At 35.6% G+C, this 15874-nt stretch overlaps 1 protein-coding gene and 1 pseudogene across 1 annotated transcript; one reads left to right on the forward strand and one right to left on the reverse strand.

Annotated features, from left to right (window-relative positions):
* The first annotated feature begins 7647 nt into the window (after positions 1-7647).
* On the forward strand, positions 7648-8294 carry LOC131637704 (pectinesterase inhibitor 9-like; annotated as a pseudogene).
* Positions 8295-8555: 261 nt separating this feature from the next.
* Positions 8556-15782, reverse strand: LOC131637703 (methionine aminopeptidase 1A-like). Its single transcript, XM_058908308.1, has 16 exons — positions 15619-15782; positions 15379-15429; positions 14059-14229; positions 12991-13066; positions 12766-12813; positions 12610-12654; positions 11252-11351; positions 10855-10906; positions 10729-10770; positions 10255-10316; positions 9973-10071; positions 9780-9853; positions 9610-9679; positions 9186-9251; positions 9014-9102; positions 8556-8896 (listed from the first exon to the last, which is right to left on the reverse strand). Exons 1-16 carry the CDS (start codon positions 15687-15689, stop codon positions 8819-8821), a joined length of 1194 nt encoding a protein of 397 aa, XP_058764291.1. The 5' UTR covers positions 15690-15782; the 3' UTR covers positions 8556-8818.
* Positions 15783-15874: the final 92 nt, after the last annotated feature.

Below are 15874 nucleotides of genomic sequence, written 5' to 3' on the forward strand. Positions count from 1 at the left end.
GTCCTCTACAAGCCAATTTGGAAGATATTTTCCATTTGAGGATTTTATCTTGATGATATGGGCTTTGAAAAAAACTACTTTTGGTTGACTTTCAAAAAGGACCTATAATCTTTTGATCCATATTTCTCAAATGAAGCATTTTTAGACTTGGCATGTGAGAGACAAAGTTGTAAAGAATTCAATTTCCTTCAAATTTAGCTTTTTATGGTAAATTTATGATGTTCCATGTGAAAGTTATGGCTGGTCAAAGTTCAGTTGACTTTAGGTAAAAAAAACCCTAATTTAGAAACTTTAGGTTTTGTTGATTTCTGAACTTTCCTTGATGAATCATGATCAATCCTTGATCAAATAATGAATGATACTTCAAAATAAGGATGTTGACAAAAAATCAGGAATTTTGACTGTACTTTGGCCACAGTTGACTTGTAGGTCAAACTAGTCGATTGTTGACTTTCTGAGCAATTTGACTGAGTAATCCTTGGAATTGAAGCCTGAATTTTGTCATAGAGATAATTTGAAACATCATAAGTCATATGAAACCCTTTGGAGATCTTGATTCATTAATTTTCTTCAGAGAATTCAAAACCCTAGTTCATTGAGGTCTCTGCATAGAAGAGTATGTCCTTGAGTTTTGAACTTCTGAAAGGTGAAATGAGATGGGCAAATTTTGGGGTATGACAGTAGGCATGGCAACGGGGCGGGTCGGGGACAGTTTTTACCTCCCCCAAACCCAAACCTGAATCCCCAATCAATTCTCGTTCCACGACCCAAACTCAAGGGGGAATGGAGAATTAAAATTCAAACCCGTCCCAAACGGGTTCGGGTTGGGTTCGGATATCCCCGCCCCACCACCATCCATTAGCAAAATCAATTTTTTTAATAAAAATATTTATTTTTTCAAAAATCAAATTACATTATAAATAATAAAATAAAACGATCTCAAAAAATTTCATACATACATTTCAAATATTTTAAATAATAAATAAAAATTAAATTATCAAAATATTAGCCACATATTTTATAATATTAATTATCAAATATAGATAATAATGTACATAATGAAATAAACGGGGCGAATTCGGGGTGGGTACTAGTGTCCCCATTACCAGACTCGTTCCCATATTTTATAGTCGGGGAAAACCCGAACTCAAACCTAGTCAAAGCGGGTTTTCTCCGTCAACTTCAGGGCGGATTCGGGTGGGTACCCGCGAGTATGGGTTTTGTTGTCATGCCTACATGTATATAAGGCTGAAGGTACTCACAATTTAGAATGAGGTTTCATCATCTCAACAATGAGCTTCGGTTGCAGCTGAGCTTCGTGTGGTTGGAGGTTTCGATTGATTGCAAGTTTCAATTGATTACAGGTTTCAAGTGAGCTTAGTTTAGATTGAGGCGATTGAAGGTTTTGAAGCAACTTTCAATTGAAAGAAGAAGATAGACAAGAGAACTAGGGTTCGTGGGAGATAAAAGGGAACTTGGATTTTATATATTTGTTTATTGTAGAATTTCTAAGATTACATTTATTAGTATTTCAATTATGTATTATTCAGTTAATATTAAAAATGTATTGATCAATTTTTTAAATTTTAAAATTCAAAATATGTGACCTGGCACCATTGTGGCAGTGTCACGACATAAATGATGATGTGTCACAAAACCAGCATAAACAGATGGAAGAAGAAGAAACTCAGAGACTATAATGCTAACAATATCTTAACATTTAATCATAATTCATTGCTTGCATTTATTGAAATGTATTGGCTCTTAAATAGCCGAGTACAAAGCATATTCATTGGGATCAAAAAAGGGATAAGACTGACAGTTGTCAGTACTATGACAACTATGATTTGTTCTAGATTATTCTATTACATATGCAAGCAGTAGTGATACTTCATTTACGGATTATAAGGGATGTATCATAGTCCTTCAAGTATTTGGGCTGGATTCTATTTCTTTTAGGCCTTACTAATGGAATGGTGTTGTCATACCCATGGCCCATATCCACCTCAGCTTCTTCCATGACATCCCTATCCCCATCAAAACAAACCTTGTCCTCAAGGTTCAACTCAGGATACTCCAGAATGATATCAGCAGTCACCTCCCATGTTGCGTCTTCCGGAAACAGCCCACTCCATTGAACTCGCACCATATCTTTGCCTTCTTTCCATTCTCTACCCAAAATTGCTATGGGTTCAATAAGCGGACGATTTTCGAAGTTATTTGGAGGTAATTCCAATGAGGCAGCAGGAGCACCATAGTATGGTTTCAGTTGCGAAACATGTAATATTGAGTGGATTTTACTACTATGTGGTAACTCCAATTTAAAGGCAACTTCTCCCATAGCTTTATTAATCTTGAAAGGACCATGGAAACGTTTAGCTAACTTCTTAGGGTGGTAACCGATAACTGAAACTTGTCGATAAGGTTTCAGCTTAACAAGTACTAAATCACCAGGTTTGAAAGAATGTTCCTTACGGTGCTTATTAGCAAAATGTTTCATTCTTTCTCGTGCTTTTAACAACTTCTTTTTCAGCAAATTCAGAATTTGGTTCGTGTTACCAAGTCAGTGTCAACAGCCTCAATTTGACTTGTGCCGGGAATGTATTTGTTCGATGTGGGAGGTGGTTTACCAAAGACTACTTGATAAGGACTCATTCCTATGCTTTCATGAACAGAAGTATTATAGTGCCATTCGGCCCAATGAAGGAATTTGCCCCAAGTTTTTGGTTGCTCACGGATAAAACATCGGAGATATTGTTGTAGAGCTTTGTTGTCTATCTCAGTTTGCCCATCACTTTGAGGGTGATATGCCGACGACATGCGAAGCACAGTTCCACTTAAGTGAAATACCTCCTGCTAGAATTTGCTAAGAAATACCGGGTCTCAATCACTAACCATGCTATTTGGCATGCCATGCACACTTAAAATCATTTTAGTAAACAACTCTGCTACTTTGATAGCCATAAAATGAGTAGGGAGCATACCAAAATGTGCTTCTTTAGATAACCGATCAACTACAACAAGCACGACGGTAAATGTTTGGAAAGAAGGGAGCCCTACTATAAAGTCTAGGGATATGTCTTCCAAACATTCTAAGGAATCGGAAGAGGTTGTAATAAGCCATATGGTGAGTGAGGTGGAATTTTGGTTTGTTGGCAGGTGAGACATGTTTTGACAAATTGTGTGACATCGTTGCGCATTCCGTCCCAATAAACATTTTCTTTTAGTCTTCCTAATGTTTTTGTAATCCCACTATGTCCTCCAATAAGTGATGAGTGGAATTCTTCTAAAAGTGTGTTTTTCAGATCAGATGATGCTGGAATATAAAGCTTTCCTTTATGGAACAGTAGATTATGAACTACTTTGAAATCAGAAAATTCAGAAGGTTTCTGCTGGACTTTGGAGAGGAGATCCTGATAATCCGGATCTTGAAGACTATGAGTGCGCACCTTGTCCAGGAAAATAGTGTGTGAAACTTTAAAACCCAAACACGCAGGTACAGATTCATGGATGCGAGATAGTGCATCTGCAACTTTGTTTTGAGCTTCTGGTTTGTAAACAATCTCATAGAAGTAACCCAGAAGTTTTGCCAAGTAGAATTGTTTCTCTGGGGTCTGGACAACTTGTGTCATTAATTCACGGAGACTGCGTTGATCGGTGTGGATTACAAACTTTCTGCCTAAAAGATACGTACGCCATTTTTTACCGCCGAAGTGATAGCACATAATTCACGCACATAAGTAGAGGCATCAAGCAAGCGTGGGCAAAACTTCTTACTATAATAGCAAATTGGGTGACCTTGTTGGCATAAGACAGCACACATACCAATTCCAGAAGCGTCGGTTTTGATCAGAAATTCTCTTTCAAAGTCAGGCAAGGCTAACACCGGACTCTCCGTCATGGCTTTCTTTAAAGTGACAAAAGCAATGGCAGCACTTTCATTCCAATTAAACGAGTCTTTCTTCAAAAGATCTGTAAAAGGAGACGCGATGGAAGCATAATTTCTTACAAATTTGCGATAAAAACCTGTGAGGCCCAAAAATTCGTGCAACTGTTTCAAGTTTTTGGAATAGGCCAATTTACCATTGCCTCTATTTTCTCAGGGTCTAGACCAACCCCCTCAGCTGACACAATGTGACCAAGATAAGATATTGTTGATTGAGCAAAGAAACACTTAGATTTCTTCCAGAAAAATTGGTTATCAAGCAATAATTGAAACACCAATTTAAGATGCTCTAAGTGTTCTGTCAGAGATTTTCTAAAAACCAAAATATCATCAAAAAATACAATAACAAATTGTCGCAAGTAGGGCTCAAAGAGTATGTTCATAGTATCTTGGAAGGTAGAGGGTGCATTACAAAGACCAAAAGGAATTACTAGAAATTCATAATGACCTTGATGGGTGCGGAAAGCAGTTTTAGAAACATCACCTGGATACATAAGAATATGATGATATCCTGAGCGCAGGTCCAGTTTAGAGAAGCAATGAGTACCGTAAAGCTCATCGAGCAGTTCGTCAATGGACGGGATTGGGAAACTATCCTTGATAGTGATGGCATTGAGAGCACGATAATCGACGTAAAATCTCCAAGTGCCATCCTTCTTCCATACGAACAGGACAGGGGAGGAAAAAGAACTCGAACTGGGGCGAATGATGCCCTGAGTTAGCATGTCACGAATCTTAGTTTCAGTTTCTCGCTTTTGAAAATGCGGGTAGCGATATGGTCTAACATTCACTAGATTGGCCCTGGTTTGAAGGGGAATTTAATGATCAGTGATTCTTGGAGGAGGGAGGTGGGTTGGGTTTTCGAATAGTGGGTTGAATTGTTCAAGGAGATTAGTGACAGGTTCAGGAGTTGGAGTGGAAATGTGAGGAGAAGGAGTTAAGGGGATAAGGTGTAGTTGTAGGCAAGTGTCAATGGCTTTAGTAGAAATCATTCGTTTTAATTGGTGGAGTGAGGCTTCAGTTGGGTGAGGTTTTGGAATGCCTTGAACAAGAATGGTTTGGTTGTTGATGATGAATTTCATGGTGAGTGTGTTATAATCTGTTAGGATCAGGCCAAGTGTTTTAAGCCATTGGACCCCCAATACCAATTCAGCTCCACTAATGGTCAAGACAAAAAATATACAGAAAATTCATTGGAGCCCAGTAAAATGGGTACCTGGCGACATAAATAAGCACATGGGAGTTCCTCGCCATTTCCCACGAGGACATTGAAGGCATATGTGGCCTGAAGTTCCAAGCCCAATTGTTTCACAAGCCTATCTTGGATGAAGTTATTTGTACTACCACCATCAATTAGTACTGAGACTTGTTGTTTGCCAATTCGATCCATCACACACAGTATTTGAGGAACATAATGGCCCACTAAGGCATGGTAACTAATTTGAATTGGGTCGTCAGTGGTTTCAGATTCAAGTGTTTGGTGAGACACTGCTTCAAGTAAGAGTTGGGTAGCGGAGTGGGAAGATAGGTCCATTGGGTAGGGTTCAGCTATAAGGATGTGGAATCGGCGTTGACAGCGATGTCCAGTATGATAAAGTTAATCACAATTATAACACAAGCCCTTTTCGCGACGTGCTTGTAATTCCGCCGGAGATAAGCGTTTTATAGGGGTTTGAGTTTTTATTAAGGGTGCTACAGGATGTATAGTTAGAGCAGTTTGGGTGTTGTGGCGTTGGGTGGCACTGGGGTGAGGGGGGTTGTGTTTGTGGTTACGGATGGAGAAGGTGTGGTGCGGCGTTGGTAGTTTGGTTGAGGGTGGTCGTTAATTTTGGCTTCTCGGAGGCGAGCTAAACTAATGGCATGGGAAAGGCTTGGACTTCGCGGCGAATTGCGGGTTTAAGGCCAGATATAAAACAGATTAAGTAAAAATCAGGAGGCAAACCTATGATGCGATTAAAAAGTGACTTAAATGCGGATTGATATTCGGTAATGGTGGTGGTTTGACAGAGTTTACATAGTGCACCTTTCGGGTCATCATAGTGAGATGGAGCAAATCGCAGTTCCAGAGCTTGAAGAAACGCTGGCCATGATCTCAGTTGTCCGTTGGAAAACATCCATTGGAACCACGTAAGAGCTTCTCCTTCCATATAGAAGGAGGTTGTTCGAAGACGTTGCTCTTCAGCTGTTTGATGAAAGTCAAAGAACTGGGTAATTTTGAAGATCCAGTTGAGGGCATCAGTACCGTCAAATTTGGGTATATCTACTTTAATTGTTGTGTTGGAGAGTGGGTGGGTAAGATGGTTAGGGTCGGCAGGTGGTGGTAAGTTTGCTCGGATCGGACCCATTTCGGTGAAAAGGTTTGTAATATCATGGCGAAACGTTTGTTGTGTTTGGATGATTTGATTGAGAGCTGCAAGGATATCGGAGTTGTCGGAAGGGGAGGTCATATTCAATGAAAGCACCAATGTCACAAAACCAGCATAAACAGATGGAAGAAGAAGAAACTCATAGACGATAATGCTAACACTATCCTAACATTTAATCATAATTCATTGCTTGCATTTATTGAAATGGATTGGCTCTTAAATAGCCGAGTACAAAGCATATTCCTTGGGATCAATAAAAGGATAAGACTGACAGTCGTCAGTACTATGACAGCTATGATTTGTCCTAGATTATTCTATTACATATGCAAGCAGTAGTGATACTTCATTTACGGATTATAAGGGATGTATCATAGTCCTTCAAGTATTTGGGCTGGATTCTGTTTCTTTAGGGCCTTACTGATGAAATGGTTTGTCAAACTCATGGCCCATATCCACCTCAGCTTCTTCCGTGACATGATGCCACGGGTTTTTTTTTTTTTTTTTTGAGGACCAGGAAAATTCAAAGAGAAGTAAAGTATAGAGACGAAAAAATTGAATTTTAAAATAAGAAAACCAAAAGATTAGAAATACCAAAATAAAGAGATCAAAAATACATTTAAGTCTAAAAAATTTTAATTAAGAATTTTTAAGAGTAAATTTTAAAAGTTGAGGTTTTAATTTAGGTTTGTGAAGATAAAGATACAAAACATGAGAATTTGACATGTATACAAGAGATTTCTAGACTTCTAAATTAAATGTAGAAGCAACATCTTATACTACAAATCAAAATAAAAAATCCGTATTAATTTAATAGTGGAATTAACGATTAAAACGTACAAAGCCAAAAAGTGTGACCAACAATATTACTTCACACACCATTTCACTCAAATAACGAAAACAAGCTTCTTAAATTGGGATTTAACTCCATTGTGGTATTAAGAATTTCTTAGTTTCTCATTAAGGTAGACAATCTTATCTATGAATCTAATATATCTATTATAGTATACACAACATGATCAATAAATTATATGCTTAATCAACATCAATACTAATGCTAATATTCCTCTCCATGCTTGGTGCAAATCAATGCAAGCATTAGTAGTGGACTTCAATAAACGCAACATGAGCCAAACAGCAAAGAAAAGTAAGATAACAGCTATCCTTAATATTGCATGTGGGAGTTTGACCAAAAAAATTGCACTTGGGAACATGTATGGAACTCTATATAAGCAACACACCCCCATTAGACATCTTCATCAATTTTGAGCCTTGGAAGTTTTCTTCTTCTATCATCATATCACACTAGCTAACCAAGGTTCATTTGCAACACAAAATATGGCACAAAAATATATTCTCATATCACTAGCTATTTTTCTCTCACTCCTCTTAGAGTCCTCCTTGGCCAAACATAATTCTCAAACAATAACCTACATAAAGTCCTCTTGCAATGGTACTCTCTATCCTAATCTATGCATTCGTTGCCTTAACAAATTTTCACATTCAACCATAAATGGCCCTCAACATTTAGCCCAACTCGCCAACTCGCCTTGTCCGTAAGTCTCTCAAGAGCCCTTCAAACAAGAGTGTACCTTTTAGACGCAGCCAAGGAACTCGAGACAATTGATCATAACAACAAAAGGATGTATCTAACCGTTCAAGATTGTGTGAATCAAATCAATGATAGTGTTGACCAACTTACCCAAGCCATCAAAGAACTTAAAAAGTTGAACCAATTTAACACCATCATCAATGATAAAGTGTTGTGGCACATAAGTAATGTTGAGACATGGGTTAGTACTGCCTTAACAGATGCTAGTAGCTGTGTGCAATCATTTCCTGGTCACAGGATGAGTAAAAGGGTTGCAACGATTAAGGTTAGGGCGAAGAATGTTGCAGAAGTTACAAGTAATGCACTTGCTTTGTTTAATAGTTATGCTTCTAGGTACAAACTTGCAGCAGCTGCAACCACCAAGAAGCCTTGAAAAGCTAAAAAGTTTGTTTCCTTTTTTTACCACCCTCTGTTTGTTCATGTATATATTGTATACATGTTTTTTCTTTGGGTGGTTTTATATTACTATTAATCAAGTTTCATACAAAACAATTATTGTAACTGCATATTATAAAGCTAATTAAATTCACATGCAAAACAATCACACATTTCATATCATTTTGATGTTATTTCCTATTGAAACATTATAGAGCACTTGTATTTAAAAACATCAAAACAAGGGGTATGTCACATATATCATAAAGCCTGATATTCAAAAATTAGGCTCAAATCATCATTTATCATGCAGAAGAAAGAAAATACAACAAAATTACAAAAGCAAATAATCTGCAATAACAAACAATTTATTGCTAATCATACTCTTGACCAAAAAGTTACAAATACACCAAGATATAATAGACAACCTGAGATAGCAGAGCAATGAAATATGGTTTGGTTGTCCATTAACTATATGGTATTATAGAAAATGGCAGCATATGTTTTTCTGGATTCACCCGATTATGAATTTAACCAAGGAAAAACATTGGGTGATGTCTGCAACCTCCCTGTTAAAACTTCAACACCAGTTTCTGTCACCTAATAATCGAAAGAATAAATCATATTAAAATAAAACGGTACCAACTAAAGCATGCACAATCTGCACTTCTAAATATGAACCTAAGAAAAATATCAAGAAAATAGAAATGTTCTTACCAAAAGAGTATGCTCAAATTGGGCACTTCGTTTACCATCTGCTGTAACAGCGGTCCATCCATCTGGCCACAATCGATCTCGCCAGACACCTATTAGAAACAATCATTCATAAGTATTTGCTAGATTACATATATAATCAAAGTTATCTGATTAAGTTTTTTTACATATATACCTGCATTGATCATTGGTTCAATTGTAAAAGTCTGACCAGCCTTCATCACACCAACTGCTTTATTTCCTGCCAGTGGTTAAGGTGTATTGCAAGTGTTCTCTTCCATGTAATTTTTTTTTAAATACGAATTAACAAAGAGTGAATGCTAATATCGATAAAACTGATTCAACTTTTGAAAATATTGAATTTATATCCAACAAAAAGTGTTTTCGCATACTCTGTAGTGGTGTTGTCAATAGTAGATATCAGAAAATGGCATTTTATTCAAATTCTGCTTCACTGTAATGCTATAGCAACTATTTGACAACACTTTATATTATTGCCTGTCGCAGCGTTTTTGTTGAAATTTTGCTACACTAAAGCATTGTTTTGGCATCTATTTGACAACACTGCCATGCAATGCTTTTAAACAAGGAAAGGATACTTCCATAATGAGGAATGTTTGGTGCACAATGGAAAAGCTCTCCAATTCCATGACCACAATATGATTTTACCTATAAGAACAAGGGAAAATATGAGTGAGGAACAAATAGATAAACCACCCAAAAGTGTGAACAAAAAACACTGTAGGTAAGAAAGAATTGAGCTGTGTACCACTGAGAAGCCTGACATTGAAGCATGACGATTAATAACTTCGCCAACCTCACGGAATCGTACCCCAGGTTTAACTGAATTTGATGGAAAATAATGAAAAAGGAACATATGGTCAATTTCTTAAAAATAAATGTAATCTTTAGTTAGAGAAATTACATTCAAATTATATTCAAATAAACATGATTGTACATACCAATGGATATTGCCTTATCCAGGCACTCATATGTGCATTTGACCAACTGCCGCGACTCTTCGTCCACATTTCCGACAAAGTATGTTTCATTGAGATCACCTGCATAACAACTCACATGATTAACCAAGTGTCGAATTTTATGATCTTACAGTACAAAAGTTCAATTCATATAAATGTTATCAACTTATCATGGACACCTTTATAATACACAGTGAAACCAAGTGTCGATTCTATGATCTTATAGTGCAAAAGTTCAATTCATAGAAATGTTAATCAACTTACCATGAACGCCTTTATAGTACACAGTGACATCAACATTTACAATGTCCCCATCCTCAAGCTTCCTGCGGAATGACTAAATTTCTGAGAAGTTCTGAATTTGAAAAGGATATAATTGTCTACTTTTTGACACTAAAGTAGCACTTCCTTTTCACTAATCAAGTATAAAGTTATCATATAAAGGATTAACTGAGAACATTAGGGCCTGTTTGGTTTTAAAAACAGTTTTTGGTTTAAATTTTTGCATCTTTTCACTATTTTTGTATTAATCTTTAGCAACAGAAAACAAAGTTAAACTTAAACAGCATTTGTGGTTTAAAATGAAAATAGAAAATAAAAACACAATATTTCCTCAAACCAAACAGGCTCTTATTTTCTGTAATTATAGTCAGAAAATCTACAAGTAAAATTGAGTATTAGAAACAAAGAAAAATGATAGGAAGAAGAAAGAAGGAAAAAAAACTCTGATCATTCTACCTTGCATCAGGAATTCCATGGCAGATCACTTCATTAACTGACCTGTTAGAGAGAGCAAAGTTTGTTCTTGATAAACACCAATACAGTCTATGAACAATAAATTATGTACAGAAAGAAAGTACCTACGTGCAGCAAGATTTTGGAAAGAAATGGTAATTGAGAGGTGAAGGGTATCCTCCTGCGAAGTTAAAATTATAAAAAAATATTACATCACTACCAATGGATCAATTTAGATCTTTTAAAAATAATGTTTCATATCTTATCAAATAAATAAGTAAATATATATGTATCAGTGCCCAATGTTTTAGACATTAACGGTGTCGATGTATCCATGTCGTGTCAAGTATCTATGCCGGAGCCTCATTGGCTTTTGTAATTGCCAAATGACAATGACATCAAGAAAGCCAGGGAGCATATTATAGAATATAAAATTTTCAAAATTTAATATTATGTAAACTTACTAAACTGAATAAAAGTAAAAGCTGAAAAGGGTTTCAAAAGTGAAACTTATTAAAATTAGCACCTGCAGCAATAGTTGCCTCGTGAACTACTCTATCAATCTCATCAGTTGTCACGCCGGGCTGAATAATCCGAGCAGCAGCATCCAACACCTCTCTTCCAATCTACGAATCAATTTGTGAAATGAGAGTCTAAAGTCTGCCATTTTACTTAATTATAACAGACAAAAAATAAACAATGTCTGAAGAACATCTTACCAAAACCTTAGTTTTTCTTTTAATTTTTTTTATAATTGTTTGAAATACTTTATTCTCTTACTAATTGAAATTAGTACAGGAACCAAATTTAATGTGAGCAATTTTATGTTGCAGCAGTTTGTTTTAATTAACAGAGTGGGTTTTGTAGTAACTTCTGGTGCAATTACCAGCCGAATAAAAGTCAGAATAGGTAGGCGGTTATTGAGTAGGAAAAAGGACATGGATAGGCCAAGTTCGCAAACCCTTGAAGAGGGAATTCTTGTAACCCTTGCAGTGGGAAAAAGGACGTGAATAGGCCAAGCTCTCAAACCCTTGGAGAGTTATGTGTTTCTGTTAGTTTGTAATCAATCACTAACTCAGTTAAAAATTTATTTCTAGAGACATGAATCAATAAGTTAGTGTTAGAAAACTGTCAGTGATGAATAACACATGACCAAACTGTATTGATGTTCTCTAGAGATAACTTTCAACACTTAGTGATTACAGACAAACAGAAACACAAATGGTGGATAATGTAGAATTGATAAGACAGGTTACGAGAGTTCTCACTCTCCAAGAGTTTCAAAGTTTGGCCTCTCCCTTTCCTTTTCAACACTCAATAACTGACTACCTATCCCCATTTTCTTTCCTACTTTTATTCGGATGGTAATTGCACCAATAGCAGATACTACAAGTCCACTTGTGCTAAATAAAAGTAAACGGCTACTAATTAAAAAAAACTACAACATAAAACTGCCTACATCAAATTCAGTCTATATACTAATTTTTAGCCCTAGATCCTCCTCTTATAATCTATATTAAAAAAACTACAACATACTAATTTTTAGCCCTAGATCCTCCTCTTATAATGTATACTAGTTAAAAAAACTACAACATACTAATTTTTAGCCCTAGATCCTCCTCTTATAATGTATATTAATAAGAGGTCTAACACAATTCGTAGCAGAATTTGAAAAAAAATGTTGTTGTTCTACGATACACTATTAAGTGAAAATACGCTAATAGCACTTTTGTGCAGTGGAATTTGAATAACCGTTATTTGCTGCGATCAACGATTTACAGCACAAGAATACATAAACCAGTTTTGCATTAGGTTACTAATTGAAACAGCATAGAGTTCAAAACTTCTCCCTGACAATCTACAAGGCAAAATGGCAGAACTCACCCGACAAGTTTCTCTCATTCTTTCAATTTGATCTGGTGACTTGATCTACAAATTAATATATTAGTTAGAAAGTGGAATAAAACAATTCATAAAATATGCAACTTGATCTTGAAAGATTAACATCAATTGAGTACGCGGGAATTCTAAACAACCTACCTCAACAGTATGCTGCAGATCACTATTGGGCTCAATTATGGGAATTCCCTAAGAAAAGATAAAAACAAATTAGAATCCAATGAATCTTCGGTATATCATGAAAAGATAACTTCAAATTGTATTGGCGTAAAATTATTAAATACTTTTTTAAAAGAGAAATAAATCAAACACTTAAAATTAGATAAAATGTTAAGCATCTAAATAGGAAGAAGTCAGATTACTCACATCATCAGCCCAATCAGGTATAACAACATGAGCTGGGACAATCCGTTTAGGAGATATGGGATATGGCCGCAGCGCACTTGCAAGAGCAGAAATAAAATTAGATTTCAGCAAAATAATTGGAAAAAAATTGCAAATTAAAAAAAAAAAAAACAGAGAACATGGCGGAGAATAGGGCTGGCAATGAACCAAACTAACTCGAAAATAGTTCGAAACTCGATTCGAAAATTAAATTGTTGAACTAGGTTCATGAACCAAATGAGCTGAGTATGAGCTAAAAACTAAGTTCGTTAACTAAATGAGCTGAACTTGAACTATACATAGTTCGACTCGTTAGGTTCACGAGTCAACTCGATTATATATAAGATAGATTATATTGTCTTTAAGAGTAGGTTTAAATATTTGCTCTAAACCTTAGTATCATATTTTATTTTAATCTAACGGTTTTAATTAATAATTTATATTCTCTAGTGAGTAAAATATTTCTATAAATAAAAGTAACATCGTATAAATTCCAATCTTATAACTTTTATTTTGTTTCTATATTTTTTATTTAAAAAATATTAATTTAAAATGTCAAATATATATATATATATATATATATATATATATATATAATAGACTTTAAAAAATTACTTTTAAGTCCGTAAAATAAGCGAGTTGAACCTAATAAGATAAACCTAACTAGCTGAGTCGAGATGTTCGTAAACTTCTAACAGGTCGAGTTTGACCTGGAAAAAAAAGTTCGAGATAAACTCGAACTCGAACTCAAACTCGGCCAATTCTTAACGAGTCGAGTTTGAGCTGAAAAAAAAGTTCGTCATGAACTCGAACTCGAACTCGAACTCGAACTCGACCAATTCTTAACGAGTCAAACTGAGTTGAGGTGAGTTCGACTCGACTCGACTCATTTCCAGCCCTAGCGGAGAATGAATTTAAAAAGGACTATGAACGAATTGCAAAAACATGAACATATTGTTACTGATAATATAATCTTCTGCTATTAATTTAAAAAATTGGGATACTTATAAGTTTTGAAACGAGAAAGGTTTAGAAATGCTGGAAATTTACCCAGTCCAGTCATAGTAAGGAAGCTTTGGAGTTCGACCCTGCCCTCTCTTCACGCAATATAGCCATCCTTCACCAAGTGAGTCTGAATTCTGTGTACCACCTGAAGATAGTTTTGCCTTCAGATGCACTGATTTGTGCGAACTCCATGAAGATTTAAAACATTCTTGGGAGCTGTTACAAGATACCAAAATTGATTTCAAATATATGAAAGATATTCATACAATGAGAAATAAAATTCTGTGTGATTCAACAGTTGTAAGAAGTAACAGTAAGTATTTAGTAGAAATTCACTGTTCTCTCGTCACAATTAGCAACATTGCTCAACTTCACCTTTTATACGGTGCCCTTCGGAGCAACAATGTCATCCCTTTCACCATAATGCTAATCCCTAATAACTACCAATCTGTTATAAATATTTAGTTAGATCAATCACAGCTTACTTCTTATTTTTTTACAATAACTAGAACAGTATTACTAGTCAGAACCATATCCGTGTTGTCTATCGCAGATTCCAGAAAATAATGGGCTATTCAAATTCTACTACAGCATTATAGCCTCTATTTGGCAACACTTTATACTAAATTGTGTATCGCAGAAAAATAGAAGTGTTTTCAAATCCGATGCGCTGTAAAACCACTATATCCGTTATTAAACAACACTGAAACAAAAATGACCCATTGTCTCTTAGGCAATAGTTGAAGAACTAAAGACTCACATTACATAGAATCACTGCCTAAAAAGAAACACAAAAATCATCTACACAGCTTATGTGAAGCACTGAAACCTGTTTTGTTTGCTTAGAAAAACAGCTATTTAGTCTTATGATCGACTGCTTCCATTTGTAATTGCAGAACGGCCCCTTATTTTCAACTTGTTTATTGATCTGTTTGGACGGACTTATCGGAGCTTTATCAACTAACTGACATAAGCACTCATTTTGGGAGAGCTTATGGAAACAACTTGTGACGTATATGTAAGTTTTTTTAACTTATGAAACAGCTTATAAATTAATTAAAAAGAATTTGACTTCATTTAATCTTTTGTTTCAGAAATAGCTTATACACACAAGCACTTATATGGTAAGTACTTGATTGCTTGAATCTTGATTCTTGATTAGTTGTTTATCAAACCAACCAGTTTTACAAATACAAATAACAATGAAACCAGAAAACATTTTCTCAAACCAAACACTCCCTAATTATTCTAAAAGATCATATACAATCTATCCTCATGGCTATTTCATTTTATAACTAACTATAAAGATTCAATAACCGAAATAACGGAACTTCAAATAACTAACAGTAGAACACAATCACATACCAGAATGCAGAACCTTCACGAGGAAGCTTCAATTCCATGCATTTCGGACACCTGATAAAATCAAAACAAAAAAATTCATAGCAAAGTTAAAATCAATTTGATCAGAGCTAGAAACTAAGTCGTAACCACATATCAAATGAAAATAAGATCAATTTACAATCCAAGAAAACAAAATTCAGAACTGGTTGAAACTTGCTATGCAGCTGTAGAACACAGGGAAAAAGAGGGAATAATACATACTGAAGATTTGCAGGTTTGGAGCAGTTGGCGCAAGAGAGTTTGTTAACGGATGCATCGGATTCACTGGACATCGTTGGAAGCAACTGGTTTCTAGGGTTTTGAGGATTTTGAGAGTGGGAATGTAGAAATGGGAAGGAAAGGTTTTTCAAGCAGAGAAGAGGAATTTTATAACTTCGTGATGAGGGAGGTGAGTCATGCTTTGGATTTGGGCCTTGTTAGTTGTTTTTCTCGAGGTTTCTAGATGCCCACCCCTAAA

This window comes from Vicia villosa, unplaced genomic scaffold, assembly GCF_029867415.1.
Source record: "Vicia villosa cultivar HV-30 ecotype Madison, WI unplaced genomic scaffold, Vvil1.0 ctg.002073F_1_1, whole genome shotgun sequence".
Lineage (NCBI taxonomy): Eukaryota > Viridiplantae > Streptophyta > Magnoliopsida > Fabales > Fabaceae > Vicia > Vicia villosa.